Source organism: Schistocerca serialis, chromosome 7 (genome assembly GCF_023864345.2).
Source record: "Schistocerca serialis cubense isolate TAMUIC-IGC-003099 chromosome 7, iqSchSeri2.2, whole genome shotgun sequence".
Taxonomy (NCBI): domain Eukaryota; kingdom Metazoa; phylum Arthropoda; class Insecta; order Orthoptera; family Acrididae; genus Schistocerca; species Schistocerca serialis.
Window position 1 is genome coordinate 298,519,373 of NC_064644.1, and position 16,567 is coordinate 298,535,939.

The 16,567-nt window shown below is 39.0% G+C and overlaps 2 protein-coding genes across 4 annotated transcripts in view; both read left to right on the plus strand.

Annotated features, from left to right (window-relative positions):
* Positions 1–10,824, plus strand: part of LOC126412522 (vascular endothelial growth factor receptor 3-like) — a 224,798-nt gene extending 213,974 nt beyond the window's left edge. For 2 of the 3 annotated variants that reach the window (XR_007575302.1, XM_050082160.1), the window contains 2 exons: positions 5,815–5,920; positions 6,549–6,687. Coding sequence is in view for 2 of the 3 variants with exons in the window: in XM_050082160.1 (XP_049938117.1) it covers positions 5,815–5,883 (69 nt within the window). In the remaining variant the exon portion in view is untranslated. Of the gene's footprint in view, positions 1–5,814; positions 5,921–6,548; positions 6,692–9,843 lie in introns of those variants that run through there. The other variant, XM_050082159.1, reaches the window with a different exon arrangement.
* The window catches only part of LOC126412521 (vascular endothelial growth factor receptor kdr-like), an 864,770-nt gene that overhangs the window by 280,060 nt on the left and 568,143 nt on the right, over positions 1–16,567 (plus strand). The window lies entirely within an intron of this gene.

A 16,567-nucleotide genomic window follows, 5' to 3' on the forward strand; every position in this document is an offset into this window, starting at 1 on the left:
GATCCACTTCATAGCTCGAGGTATGGCTTCTATGAAGACCTCTTCTGATGCACTGAATTTCCTTCCACTTGATGTAATGATAGCTCTCTTCAAATATGGATAAATGCAAGGTACCACCTATAACTAGGAGAAAATTAATGGTGTATGTCTTCAGGGGTAACACTAAGAAGTGATATGAAGTGGGAAAATTATGTAAAATCTGTCATTGGAGAAGGCAAATGGAAGGTTTGCGGAAGGGTTCAGGGGAATTTCAATGTGTCTGTAAGTCACATAAAAGACACAAGTGTGACCAATTCTAGGGATTGTTCCAGCGTAGGAATCCTTCTGCATATGCACTGACATGGTTACTCTGAATTCACATTTAAGTGCCTGGCAAACAGTTCATCAAACCATCTTATTGCTGTTTCTCTACTACTGAACTCTTGATCAGCACGTAGAAAAAATGAACATTTAAATCTTTCCGTGTGACTACCAATTCCTCTTATTTCAGTATGAAGTGATTTCTCTCTCTGTCAGTGGGTGCCAACAAAATATCTTCACATCTGGAAGAGAAAAACAGTGAAAGAAATTTCACAAGAATATACTGCTGCAAAGAAATGTGCCATTGTTTTAATGATTGCCACCCCAGTTTGCGTATCATATCCTTGACATTCTATCCCCTGTTTTGCAATAATAGAAAATGAGCTGCCCATCTTTGAACTTTCTCGATGTCCTTCTCCAATCCTATCTGATGCAGATCGCACACTGCACAGCAATATGCCAGAAGAGGACGGTAAAGTTTAGTGCTGGCAGTCCCTTTAGTAGACTTCTATTTTCTAACTATTCTTCTAATGATTCACAGTCTCTGGTTTGCTTTCCCCACAATGTAATGTATGTGACTGTTCAAATTTAAGGTTTTAGTAACTGTAATCCCAAAGTATTTAGTTGCACTCACAGCCTTTAGATTATTGTGGTTTATTGTGTAGCTGAAGTTTAGTGGATTTCCTTAAGATGCATGTGGGTGACTTCACACTTTTCATCAGTCAGTTACCATGTTTTGAACCATGCAGATACCTTGTCTAAATCATTTAGCAATTGATCTTCATCATCTGAAGACTTTGACATGGTACATATTTGTGTCATCTGCAAACAATCTGACGGCCACTCAGATTGTCTAGTAAATCGTTTATATAGATCAGGCACAGCAGAGGGCCTTTAACCCTTTTTTAGGGAATGCCAGATATTACTTCTGTTTTACTCAATGACATTCCATCAGTTACTATGTACTGTGACATTCCTGACAGGAAATCATGAATGCAGTCATACAACTGAGACATACTCCATTAGCACACAATTTGATTAGAAGTGACTTGTGAAGAATGGTGTCAAAAGCCTTCTGGAAATCTAGAAACATGGAATCAATGTGGCATCCTGTGTTGATAGCACTAATTACTTCATGAGAATCTACATCTAAACCATACTCCACAAGCCACGTAACGGTATGTGGCAATGGGTGTTTCCCGGTACTATTAACTGATCCTCCCTTCCCTGTTTCACTCATGAATGGCACGTGGGAATAGTGACTGCGGTAAGCTTATGTATTGGTTCTAATTTCTAGAATTTTCTTGTTGTGGTCATTTCACGAGATGTATGTGGATGGAAGTAATGTGCTGCCTGACTCTTACCAGAAAATGCTCTCTCAAGAGTTCAATAGTAAGCATCTTTGTGATGCATAATGCTTGTGTTATAGCATCTGCCACTGGAGTTTGTTGAGTATCTGTGTAACACATTTGCACCTACTAATCCTGTGACAAAACATGCCACTTTTTGTAAATAAGTGCCTTGTAAGCCATTTACTTTCTTGGTGGTTTACAGTTCTTAAGATTCTTCTTATGAATCTGTCTGGCATCTGCTTTTCCTACTTCATTTTATGTGATCATTCCACGTAAGTTTGCTGTGAATAGTTATTCCCAGATATTTTACAGTAGATGCTGTTTCCAGTAATTTGTCGTCAGCAGTGTAGTTGTACAACAGTGGTGTGTGATGCATTACTGTTTTACATACAGTGTCAGCTGCAAGAGCCTGACCAATTCATCAATCGTCCATGGGTCATTCTGAATATGGAAGCTGTCTTCTGGTGTTGATACTTTCTTACATACTACCGCATTATGTCTGAACAGTCTTGAAGAGCTTGTGATGCTTCCTATTACATCATTTATATACATTGTAAACAGTAATGGTTGTATCGCACTTCCTTAGGGTACTTTGTAATCTTACTTTATTTCTGACTGTTTTGTTTGATTATGAGTGATGCGTTGAGTTCTATCAATGACGTGATTCTGAATCCAGTTGCAAATTTGGTCTGACACTTGATAAGTTCTTTTTTTCCCCCCCTACTCTCTAAACAGCAGTTCGGGACAGTGTCAAATGCCTTCTTTAAGTCATGAAACACGGGATCAACTTAAGCACTATGGATCTCATGAAGGAATGGAGCGAGCTGCTTTTCACAAGATTTCCATTTTTGGAATCCATGTTGAGTTTTTTTATATAGAGGAGATTTTCATTCTCCAAAAGGTCATAAAAATTCTTGAGCATAAAATGCATTCCATATTTCTACAACAGATTGATGTCAATGATATAGGCTTATAATTATGTGCATCCTTCTTGAAAATGGGAAATGAACTGCACTTTTCTCTAGTCGCTAGGTGCTGTTGGTTTCTCCAGTAATCTATAATAACTGCTGCTAGAAGGGCAGCAAGTTCTTTCACTTATATTTTTAGAATTGTATAGGACCTAGATCTGGTTCTGATACCTTTCCACTACTAAGTGAGGGGCAGGAGGTTGTCGTCAAGTACCTGCACAATGGTAGCCCCCTGACCACGCGGGGATCGTACCGCTGGTTCCTGCACTGCACCCCCACAACAAAGTACGATCTCAATGTGTTCCCTTCCCTTGCCACACTGTGGGAGGAAAGCAGAACGAAATGACAAGCAGAAAAATCCTCCCTCCCCCCTCCCCCTCCCCCATACCTGGTCTGTACTGGGACTGATGAGGATACCTTTTTGGCCACAAAGCCTTTATCTTTCATGGGGGAAAAAGTGAGGCCAAATATAGGGAAGTTGCAGCCATCTCTAAGATGAAGAGCAGTTCCCTCCACATTAAAACAACATTCACATGACTGTCACTCCCCACAAGTCTTAAAATGCTCCCAGTCATCATCTTTCACTGTCATCTTCTTCTGCAATCTGACGATGAGCTGCTGGTCAACTTGGAGCAACGGGGTGTGCACTTCATCCGTTGTCCATAGGGGACCAAGGGAGAACAGAGTTCTTACTGGGGCCTGTATCTTGGCTTTTGAGAGAGATATGTTGCCTAAGAAGCTTGAGGTGATGGTCTACTGGTGTGACGTGAAACCCTGTGTTCCTCTTCTTGCAAGATGCTTCAGGTATATGAAGTTCAGACATATGTCTTCCCATTGCACTGCTACCATTGTCTGCAGGAATTGTGCATGTCTGCTGCACATGAACCTGGGTCATGACCTCCCCCCCCCCCCCCCCCCCCCCACCTTCCCCTGGCCCCTTATGCCAACCAGTGGAATTGTAACAAATTCCCATGACCATCATGATTACCGAGGTTATTTTAAGAATTGAACTGACTGAGAGGGTATTGGGTGGAGTTCGTACGTATGTACTGGACTCTGTATACCTTGTGCCTCTTGATACTCCATTGGAGGCTGTGGCTCTCTGGGCACATCTGGATTTTACCATCTGTAATTTTTATCTCCCTTCCCATGATGTCGTGTCGCAGGATGTACTGTCTGCATTTTTCTCTCAGCTCCCCCCACCGTTCCTAGTGTTGGGGACTTCAATGCCCACAACCCATTGTGGGGTGGAACAATGGTTAGTGGCCATGGTAAACACATCAAAACTTTACTGGCACAACTTGATCTTTGCCTCTTGAGCTCTGGTACCCCCACACACTTCAGTATCATACACGGGACTTAAACGATTGATAACTCCTTTTGCGGTCCTGATCTTCAGCCATTTACCTAGTGGAGGGCCAATGATGACCTTTGTGGTAGTGATCAATTCCTGATCTTCCTGTCGCTCCCTCAGTGTTGCTTCTCTGGAAGCCCAGCCAGATGGATTCTCCATAAGTCTGACTGGGATGGGTTCACCTTTGCTGTTGTCCTTAGCTCCCCATTGCAAGGCAGTATCAATGCAGCTGGTCAGCATACAATGGCATCCATTCTTTTGGAAGGCAACCAAGCCAACCCCTCTTCCTCAGGATCCGTCCCTTGGAAGACTGTATCGTGGTGGACCCCAGAGATCACTGGGGCTGTTGGAGATCATAGGCAGACTCCCCAATGCAACAAGTAGCAGCCTTCACTGGAGCATCTCATTGCCTTTAAATGACTCTGTGCCCATGTTCCCTACCTCATAAAATGTAAGTTTCCACCATTGGATCTCATACCTCTCCATCGCAGGTGTGAGCAAACATCAGATGACGCTATGACTTCCAGCCCCCTGCAGGTGTACCAGTTATTTCCTAAGATGGTGCCATTTATACTGATCCAGACACTGTTGCTGAGCATTTTTCTCACACATCTGCGTCTGAGAAATAACAGCCCGCTTTTCGGCTAAAAAAAAGTGAAAGGAGCAAATGTGGTTACCTTTTACTACCCGCCCCTGGAGCCAATAATGCTCCATTCATTGAATGGGAACTCTCCGGTGCCCTATCCCATTGCCATGATACAGCCCCAGGGCCATGCAGCATCCACAACCAAATACTGAAATGTGAAACATCTGCAGTGGATTGTCAGTGTCACATCCTTGCCCTCTGTAATCTGATCTGGAATGAGGGTGAGTTCCCATCTCAGTGGCTAGAAGGTGTGATAGTTCCGGTACTGAAACCAGTTAAGAATTCCCTTGAGATGGACAGTTATCATCTAGTCCGCACTACTGACGTTCTGTATAAGTGCTCAAAAGCATGGTGAGCAAGCGGCTGTGTTGGCTCCTTGGGTCTAGGGGCCTTTTGGCTGCATCTCAGGGCAGATTTCACAAAGACTGCTCCACTGCTAATAATTTGGTTCACCTGGAGCCCACCATGTGGACAGCCTTTGCACATTGTCAGCATCTCATCACTGTCTTTTTTTATTCAAAGATGCAGAGAGCATTTCAAATATAACGTTTCATTGAGAAAATTTTAGTTTGTAGTAAAAGGCTACTTTAAAGAGAAAATTTCAGTTTGTAGTAAAAGGCTACTTTGAAGATTATCATGAATAAAACATAAACACCAGGCTTTAAAGTAAAATGGATTAATCCATGTTGTAAAATTGTTGGCACGATAACCCTCATTTCCGTATACACAGTTGTGTGTTTAATTTAGTGTTTATTTTTGTGATATTCCTGTAAACACAGGTACAAATATTTTCGTAATTGACTGGTAACCTGAAAAATGAGTTATCTGAACGCCACCTGTCCTCAATAGTTTTGGCTAATCTAAGCTCCGCTCTGCTCATAGAGGTTTTCTGCTCCTGGCATTCTTGTTTTTTGGTTGGAGTATTGATAGAGCAAGGAAGTTAGTAGGAATAGGAGTCATGTAGGAAAACTTCTGCAACTGGTTGTGGTGGTGGTGGTGGTGGTGGTGGTGGTGGTGGTGGTGGTGGTAGTAGTAGTAGTAGTAGTAGTCTCATAGCTTCCATGATTGCCCCTGTATTTGAAAGAAAAACTAGCTCTAAACTATTTAAGTTTCACATACATTACAGATTTGTAGTGAGTCTTGGATAAGATATTTCAAATTTTACATTTTTCTTTTTTTTTTTTTTTTTTACAGCCACCAAACAATGCTGGATTGTTGGCATTTAAATCCAAACAAAAGACCTTCGTTTACGGAACTAAGTGAAAGAATTGGGAATATGCTCGAAGATAGTGTGAAGAAAGTAAGTAATTACATTTAAAATTAGTCAGAATTTATTCACTGTTATTCTGTTTAGGAAGTATAGTGGTTGCTTTTATGGAACTGCATTGATTTCTCATTAATGTGACTTTGAATACCTGTTTCTAAAATCCTTTGCTTTTTTAAAAAATATATGTATATCGTGTGTCTTATTTGGTCAAATGTTCTATGTTCTACTGATTAAACATTGTCACTGGATTAGTTTTAAGAAGCATGCAGTAGCTTTTGTATAACAAGAATGGGATCTGCCTTGACACTACTAAGGCACAACAACTTGCAGTTTAATTATAGTAAATAAATCTCATATTACCTTACAGTGAAATATAATTGGCTTCCTAGGTAACATTGATTTAATTAATCACAATTTTGTGTAAATCTGTGTTCACTTCTGTCATTAATTTCATATTTTACCTCCCCACCATTACCAGTGCTTCATGGCCTTTCAGTCTCATGATTCATTTTTGGCCTTAGTCTTAGAAGCATGCTTCATAGTTTCATTTTTTTACTTTTTTTGCTCTCTAATGACACTTCTGACTGAAATGAGACATTTTAATGACAAAAAATTAAGAAATTTAGTGTAAGGAACTCTACATCGTTCTGTTTAATTTCAGCACTACATTGATTTGAATGATCCATATATAGACATGAATTCAGAATGGATGCAGAACACACAAAGTGATTATCTGAGTATGATGAGTGCTCCTACATATGGCAATCTAGTATCACCAATTGAAGATAATGATTACATCAACAGGTAACATTTAGCATATGTTCTGTAATAAACATCTGTTAAATGAAATCTACATCTGCATCTACATGATAACTCTGCAATTCACATTTAAGTGCTTGGCAGAGGGTTCATCGAACCACAATCATACTATCTCCCTACCATTCCACTCCCAAACAGCGCGCGGGAAAAACGAACACCTAAACCTTTCTGTTTGAGCTCTGATTTCTCTTATTTTATTTTGATGATCATTCCTACCTATGTAGGTTGGGCTCAACAAAATATTTTCGCATTCGGAAGAGAAAGTTGGTGACTTAAATTTCGTAAATAGACCTCGCCGCGACGAAAAACGTCTTTGCTTTAATGACTTCCATCCCAACTCACGTATCATATCTGCCACACTCTCTCCCTATTATGTGATAATACAAAACGAGCTGCCCCTTTTTGCACCCTTTTGATGACCTCCGTCAATACCACCTGGTAAGGATCCCACACCGCGCAGCAATATTCTAACAGAGGACGAACGAGTGTAGTGTAAGCTGTCTATTTAGTGGACTTGTTGCATCTAAGTGTCCTGCCAATGAAACGCAACCTTTGGCTCGCCTTCCCCACAATATTATCTATGTGGTCTTTCCAACTGAAGTTGTTCGTAATTTTAACACCCAGGTGCTTAGTTGAATTTACAGCCTTGAGAATTGTACTATTTATCGAGTAATCAAATTCCGACAGATTTCTTCTGGAACTCATGTGGATCACCTCACACTTTTTGTTATTTAGCATCAACTGCCACCTGCCACACCATACAGCAATCTTTTCTAAATCGCTTTGCAATGATACTGGTCTTCGGATGACCTTACTAGACAGTAAATTACAGCATCATCTGTGAACAACCTAAGAAAACTGCTCAGATTGTCACCCAGGTCATTTATATAGATGAGGAACAGCAGCAGTCACAGGACGCTTACCTGGGGGAACACCTGATATCACTTCAGTTTTACTCGATGATTTGCCGTCTATTACTACGAACTACGACCTTCCCGACAGGAAACCATGAATCCAGTCGCACAACTGAGATGATACCCCATAGGCCCGCAGCTTGATTAGAAGTCACTTGTGAGGCACGGTGTCAAAAGCTTTCCGGAAATCTAGAAATATGGAATCAACTTGAGATCCCCTGTCGATAGCGGCCATTACTTTGTGCGAATAAAGAGCTAGCTGCGTTGCACAAGAATGATGTTTTCTGAAACCATGCTGATTACGTATCAATAGATCGTTCCCTTCGAGGTGATTCATAATGTTTGAATACACTCCAAAACCCTACTGCAAACAGACGTCAATGATGTAGGTCTGTAGTTCGATGGATTACTCCTACTACCCTTCTTAAACACTGGTGCGACCTGCGCAATTTTCCAATCTGTAGGTACAGATCTATTGGTGAGCAAGCGGTTCTTGAGCTTACAGCTGTATCAGACAGTTAAGTTTCGCTACCAAATTTAGAGAAAATTTATTTACTTCTTACCACAACAAGATCATTTACTGAAACAAAATCATGGATAGTTTGTCAGTATTGATACTTACCTGTTTTTGGAGGTTTAAAATGGTTTCAGAATTCATCACAGGTACAGTATAGGTGTTCTTGTTCTCTTGTTTCCAGGTGTAGGTAAACCCACTGATCTTCTGAGTAAGTGTCTCCAGGACAGTAGAGAATTGTCACGCACATTGGAACCTGTGTGCTTCGAAATAGTTTCCTACTGACTAAGATTTTCAAGAAAGTGGACTAGCATTACAACATGTACAGTCACAAATATTACCCTGTCATTGAGATATGTTTGAGGAAGAGACTTCACTTTAGATTTAAAGTAATTTTGTGTTATAAAATACATTTAATATGCGTTGTGGAAAATAATACCTATTATATAATTCTAGTATGCTTAAAGTCCAGTTAAATGGATTAATAGAAATTATATACAACAGTTTCAAAGTGTGGGATTGACCCAAGGACATGAATGTGCTTCTATATTAATACCGTCAAAATTTCTACAGAATTTCAACAATTTTTTCCAGTATGGCTTACTCCAGAAAATGTGTTCAGATTCCCCCCGCTGCTGGCAGATTCTCTGAATCATAAATTTATCGTATTGAAAAAATAAGCTAGTAAACATGTTTGACGTTCCTCCAGGTGAATCACTTCTGTGTTCTTGTACATTGACTCAGAGGAAACACAAATGACATAAACAACAACCAAATTGTTCATAAGATTGGTACTGAATGAGAATACATGTGCAGGGATATTGTAAAAATGTGTTATGTAGAATTTACGTAAAATGAGTTAGTTCATTGTGCTTTCAATAGAAAGAAAATCATTATTTTTGTTGATGGCATGTGTGAGATGACTTCAAAAAATAACTTCAAGAAATGATAAACACTTTAACAAAGGTAGCAAGAATTTAGAGTAGAGGTCTGTTGTGTTTTCTGATGAAAGCTGGTTCTGCCTTGGTACCTGGACTTACAGCTGGAATTGTGGTCTGTGGTGTGATTTCATATGACAGCAGGAGCACTCTCATGTTTGTTCCATGTACCCTGACTGCAAAATTCTATGTCAATCTCATGATTTGGCCAGTCATGTTGCCCTTCATGAACAGCATTCCAGGGGGTGTTTTCCAACAGAATAATGCACTCCTACATACTGCTGTTGTAACTAAACATGCTCGAGTGTCGACCTGTTACCTCGGCCTGCTGGATCACCAGATATGTCTTGTCGAGCACATATGTGACATCATCTGATAACAGCATCATCCACAAACAGCTTTAACAGTCCCTGTATTGACTGACCCAAGTGCAACAGGCACGGATCTCCATACCATAAATTAAAATTAGGCACCTGTACAACAGTGTGTGCACATTATCGTACTTGCATTCAACAGTCTAGTGGTTGCACTAGTTATTAATATACCAGCATTTCGTATTTGCAGTGGCTTTTCTTGCAGTTACACTAAGTGTGATCTTGCAATTTAATCACTTAAATATGTTGCCTAGACAAAATGTTTCATAATTTCATTACTCTACATTAATTACTTTGTGGCAGTGGGATTTTTTTCCATCAGTGTATTTAACTATTGCTCAATATTTCAAAGTAACTTCACTGATCACATGCTTTTATTGTTTTTCTTTCCATGCAGTCCTCTACCCGGTTCTGGTGCAGAAGCCACAGATGGTCCAGCCAGCTCAGGGTACATGTGCATGGGAAGTCTGTCAACTTCAGAAGGTGGTGTATTCAGCCCACACAGCAGCCGTTCTGAAGGAAATGTTTTCACTTTTGATGGTTCGCCTCAAGCAAAGTCTCGTGTTAAAGAAGCAGAACTTATTCGTGGTCCAGAGTTGCGACCCATGCTTAAGAGCATGAGTGACTCTGAATCAGAACAACCTACTGCTGACAGTGTAGATACTGGTGCATGAAATGGACATAGAACGTATGTTAATGGAAATACTATAACTCCAAGTTTTTCAAATCCTGCTTACCATAACATTGGCCACTTTAATCCTTCGCCTGACAATTATGTGAATATGCCTCAACAGAAAAGTCTGTTAAAAGGGAAAGAGAAGGCTCTGCTAGAGACTTTTGATCACATGTCTGTATCTGGTCAAGATCCAAAAGGAAGTTTTGAAAATGGTTTTCTCTCTTCTCAAGATGGTAGTGTGAAACATGAAGGTTATGTGAATTTTCCAAACAACAACGCTGCTTCATTTGCCTTCTAAAGAGGTGAAGCTTGGTAATGTTATGGAATTATTGTGAAGATTTGCACAGTTGATAACAGCTTATGCAAAATGCGTCTAGTCTCAATAAAGGTACAAATCTTAAAATTGCCAAACATTAAGCACAAATAGACTGTGAAACACCCTTTCACATTAGAATTCTCCAGAGAGAGAAAACAGAAGCCATGTTAAAGTTTCAAGATTTTTTAAAATGCTTTTATGCATATTTTCATTTCATGTCATCAATTTTTTACTTCATTTTCATTTTATGTCATCAGTTTTTTACTTCATTTTAATTTTTAAGATTGACTGTACAGTATGTATATAGTTTTAAGTATTTTATTGACAGAAAGGTGTTGAACAAAATGTAAGTAATTATTTTTAATAACAATGGTCTTTTGGCAAAATTGTGTTAAATTTATTTTCATTTTTAATAAAGGAACCACAATCACTCATTCACATTTCATTTAATATAATGACTTCGGATTGTTGCTTAATCCTATAGCAGATGTACGTGGTTGCTAGAAGAAACAAAGGAAAATCTTGGGTTCAAAATAATCATTCAGATTTGAAAAAAAGGAAATGAATCTCATCAGCATACTATTTGCAACCATTGAATTGTGAAATGGTACGAGTGATTCCAAACCTATCTCCAACATACTATGCAAATATTACACGAGATACTGTTTTTGACCAGGTCATGGGCATTAAGCCTGATGACCTTGCAAAATTGGTTGACACTGTGCTACAGCGTCTTCATTGCCACCACATTAAGTTTAGTTATTTGTATATCCTATCAATCATATTCACAATATCATGCTAAAATGTGGACACTGTAAATTGCTTCCAAAATAATCACTCTCTTTTTTTGTGAAAATATGTCTGTATGCTGATCATTTACATGACAGATGTTATGTTTAGTGACTGGATCTTTTCTGAAAGTAGTCAGTGGAGTGAAAAGTCGTCCAGAAAATTCAGTGTCAAATGTTTTTCTAAACTGTTGTTGATGTATCAGGTTCATTGAAATGAAACCTGGTCAGTGCGTCAACCTTTGCCTTACACGTTAGGTGGCATCACATAACTGCGGGTATAGTGGCACCATCTATTGGTAGAGAGACTGATACGTGTGCTTCATTTGATGTTGCATAGCGCCAGTGTGGTTTCATGCCGAAGAGGTGGTCACACTAGTTATCGCCCACCACTGAACTTGCACCTGAGTAAGTAGGAACAATGAAGAGTAGGAGTTGGAGGCTGTGAAATGTATAGGCAGATGAAGGCTGTGTATAGTGAGTACAGTCTGAGTCATTAAAGTGTTGTGGAATGGCGCAATCAATTCCTTGAGGGGCACGAGTCACTGGAAGACGATGCTCGTTCTGGACAGACTCATCATGTGTCACACTGGAAATGGTTGCAGAATTTAATGCTTTAATCTTAGAAAATCAAAGAACCACCGCGGACGAGATCCATTGGTTACTGGGTATTAGCACGGGCACTGCCCACCTCATAAAGTATCAACACTTGAACTTTCGAAAAATCTGCGCACAGTGGGTTCCCCACCAACTGACTGCCGAACTGCACAATACTGGAATGGTGCTGTCTTTGAGTCATCTGCAATGTTATCATGAGAAGGAATATGGAGGGAGGGAATTTTGTTATATTGCATTTTTATTGAGCTGTATATTCTCAGTACTTTAGCCCTATTGTCTGTGTGCATAAATCACTTGTCCCAACACTTTTGTCACTGCTGAAACCAGTTCTGTAACTCTTGAGGCAGGATACTGTAAATTTTGCATATGCCATCTCGTGTGCAAATCTTCGGTTTGAACCATGCACATGTCTCTTTTGCTTCCTCAGAAATTTGGTCAATGGTCCATGGACGTTTGACAGTGGCAATGTTTTAGTTATTTCTTCCTGTCGAAGGACAACCGGGACGTGGCATGTCACCAGTTGGCACATAGCCAGATTTCAAATGAGGAAAATACTCCCCAAAGCATCATCATTAAAAGCCTTGCCAAGGCACCCCAGTAGTCTCGGCTGCAGTTTTCCCTAACAGAAAACAAAATTTCACACAGACTGTTTTCTCCTTGTTGTCAGCCTTGTCATTAATCGGTGAAGGGTTGAAATAGGAACACAGACAACAGAATACCCCAAACTAGCACCACCTAGTGGCACAACACATAACTACTAAGCATGCGCGTGCAGCAGTTTGAATCCTGTTATTTATGAATGCTGTTGTTTTCAAATCATACCTGTTTCTTTTTAATATGTTGGTGTGCCTAATGCTCCACCTGTTAATTAACTTCATGGGAGGATAACTGTATGATGAAACTGTTGTTAGTATCCTTAGTTTTTGAAAGTTGCCCTTTTGAAGTTAGAGGGCGTAGCTAAATATTAGCCCTACAGCAATCATGGGTAGTATAATATGTTAAAAGTGATGATTCTTAATGTTCATAAAGTGCCAAAAAGTCCCCATGCTGTGCCACATAAAGCCATAGAGGTAGCTGATAACCAGCATGGGATCATGCTGTAGTATGAGGTAGTGCAGAGAATCGATAACTTCAACTGATATATCATGAGTATTAAACTGATACAACACAGATTTCAAGAAGGCTTGCAGACAAATCTCAAACTATTTAATGCCCAATATTGAGCTAAGTTCATTTTTGTGTGCAGGGAGTGAGTATCTAACCATGGAAGAATTATTTAAATCAGGGCTTGCAAAGTGTGGCTAGAGAGACATTCACCTCCAGTGAGTGCTTCCCCTGCAACTTGATCCATGCAGTGCGGTCACGACCCCATCATAGCCATCCCGGCTAATCGCAGGAACGACTGTCAGCCTTGTGGGTTGGGGGATCTACCTATTCCCTATGCATTAAAACCTCACACGACATATATACTAAAAGTTTCACTTTTATTTATTCGTCTCACATTCTCGTACGTACATTAATGAGAAATTTAAATTTTTGGCTTAGATTGATTTAACTTGATCTTGAACAGTTTTGTGATACTGACTTCAGTTTCCTCTGTGGCAAAACTAAGCTCATTTTCAGACTCATTGGTCATTGCATTATGCTAAGCAGATTTAGTACTTCATTGAAGAATTCACAAATGTATTTTCATCCAAAAAAATTATTTTAAGAGTGAAGCCTGAGATATTTGGGTGGCATTATTTCAAAAACTGCTCCATCTCTTTGTCTTGAAAAGTGATAAGATGAATTGATCACTTCATAAACTGCAGACTACTTCTTAGCGATTATTTGTAACACTTTCAATACTAATTTTCATTGTATTGATAAGGAAAATGAGATTTAAAATCTTGAAAATGATTCCAAAACTCTTTAGATACTTAATCAATGATGGAGGTAAATCTTGAAAATTTTACTTCCACGTATTCTTGTTTCAGTTCACAGCAACTTCGGAAATGACACTGTTGTTCCTTGTTTGGTTTGCAATAAAAACAAAGCAAGTTGCACTTGCATCCATTAATGTGTGAAAACATATCACAAACAGTCCGTTCCTTTTCATGCAAACACAAATTCAAATTATTTAAATGATCATTAAAATCTGTTTTAAATGTCAGTTTTGATAAAAGAAGTGAATCCTTCAGCTTATTTTCAAATTCTCCAGTATCTGATTTTACTTCTCCATTCAAAACCATGAAAAATTCTTTCTGGAGCGCAAAAATATGAGCGAAGCATTTTCCTGCATGCTACGAACAAATTTCAGAATGAAATATATCTCCATATTCCGCGCCATTGTCTTTAAAAAATAATTTTCATCACGTATTTCATTGCGGACGGCATTATGACAGTTTCCCCACATAGTGCTTCCGGATTTATTATGCAATGAGAAGTTAAACAATTTATTCAGTTTCTTTCTTAACTGACAATGATGCCATTTTAACCAGTGACCGTAGCTGGTGCACAATCAATGCAAACTATAGGGCTCTATTTAAACCAGAAATTTTGTCAACAAACTTTTTAACTCTGTTAAAAATATCCAAACCTGTTTTTCTGAATAACAGAACTAAAGCAAATAACTCTTCACTTGCAGAAAAGTCATACATTATCAGGAGAAAAAAAAATAGCAATTGACTAAGACCTATTTGATCAGTACTCTCAACCCCACACAAAGAATAATAGCAGCAGCAACTAAATTGTTTAGTTTCTTCATTATGCTATGACTTACATCAATTACTATTTACTGTGTTAGGTGACAAAGCACTGTTTTAAAGTGCTCAGCAGCATCATCTAAACCAAATGCTTTCGTGACATCTTTTCCACATTCTTCCACGAGTATGCTGTCGCATTTTTTGGAGCTATTGCTAGTTTTAAGCATACCACATACAATGCCATTAAACTTTTTAAGACTTGATTGTTCAGGCAACTCATCTCTCTTTTTTTAACTTGCCCATGAAGCAAATTGTTTGTCATGAGAATAATGTCTGTATGTTGATTCAAGGAATGGAGAGAAATGTTGAGCAAGATTACTACCTTTCTTCTGACTTAAGCATTTTTTACATATTAAACATTGAGGCTTTCCATCACAATTGTGTACAAAGAAGTTTTTAGTCTCCCACTCCTCTGTGAAAACTCAGTTTTCAGTATTCATTTGTTTTGACATTATTGAGAACAGTGGTAGAAAAATAGACACAATAATAAGCACAATCAAATTCAGAATAATAGCCACAGTTATAACAAATGACAGCCTAAATGATAGCAAAATATTAATGAGAATTAATTTGAACAAAACGCAGCTATCAACCAGACTAATGAAACATCGATGCCTCTTCGCAATTGGACAGGAAGTGAAAGTGCAAGAGCCTGTGCTTTATGGAAGCAAGCTAAAAGAGTTTGTCCCACTCGACTGCTGATAAACAAGTGAACTACAGGCTGTGGCGAGGCTGTGATGTCACTGCAAGTGTAGAGTTGGAAGGGGAAGCAATGAGTGGAGGGGAAAGACTTGCAAGCCACGCTTTGCCAGCACTGATTTAGATGTTATTCATTATGAATCCATCAAACTAGAGCAATGGATTCATATTTCCATCCTGCAATACACAGACATAGTTTAGCTGTTGCACTGTAGTCAATGGGACATGGCACACTAATTAAAACACTTGAATATTACAACACACCAAGACTTTACTGGCATACTGGATTTAAATGCAACATTAACAACAGTGGCACAATGTGTGTCATGTTGCTGATTTACCATCATTGACAGTTGTGTTATGTGTTTACAATAAGTCGCCCAATTCCTACTTTTTGAATTTTTGTATGGACTCCACAGACAAAGAAGATGGCATCCCTGTAATTTTATACAGAATCTTGTTCTGTTATTTAGTTGCTGGTTTATGTTTTCTCAGATACCATGAATAGATCTGAAATTAATAGATCACTGTTCCTGCAATACGTGGCCATATACCTGGTTTCCTCGTGCTGAAAAGGTCTCACACAAATGGGGACTTAAGTTTCCTTTCATCACATTGGTACTGAATCTTTTATAAGGTAACAGAGGTTACTTCAGTTAAATCAGCAGGGCATGTAGTACCTTCGTAATAGAAAATTCATAAGATAAGGAAAATTAATGTAATAATAGTTTCAGATACTGAAAGAAAAAAATTATTTCTGTCATAATAATTAAGAGAAAATAGAATTTTGTTGTTGTCGTGGTCTTCAGTCCTGAGACTGGTTTGATGCAGCTTTCCATGCTACCCTATCCTGTGTAAGCTTCTTCATCTCCCAGTACTTACTGCAACCCACCTCCTTCTGAATCTGCTTAGTGTATTCATCTCTTGGTCTCCCTCTACGATTTTTACCCTCCACACTGCCCTCCAATGCTAAATTTGTGATCCCTTGATGCCTCAGAACATGTCCTACCAACCGATCTCTTCTTCTAGTCAAGTTGTACCACAAACTCCTCTTCTCCCCAATCCTATTCAGTACCTCCTCATTAGTTATGTGATCTACCCATCTAATCTTCAGCATTCTTCTGTAGCATCACATTTCGAAAGCTTCTATTCTCTTCTTGTCCAAACTATTTATCGTCCATGTTTCACTTCCATACATGGCTACACTCCACACAAATACTTTCAGAAACGACTTCCTGACACTTAAATCTATACTCGATGTTAACAAATTTCTCTTCTTC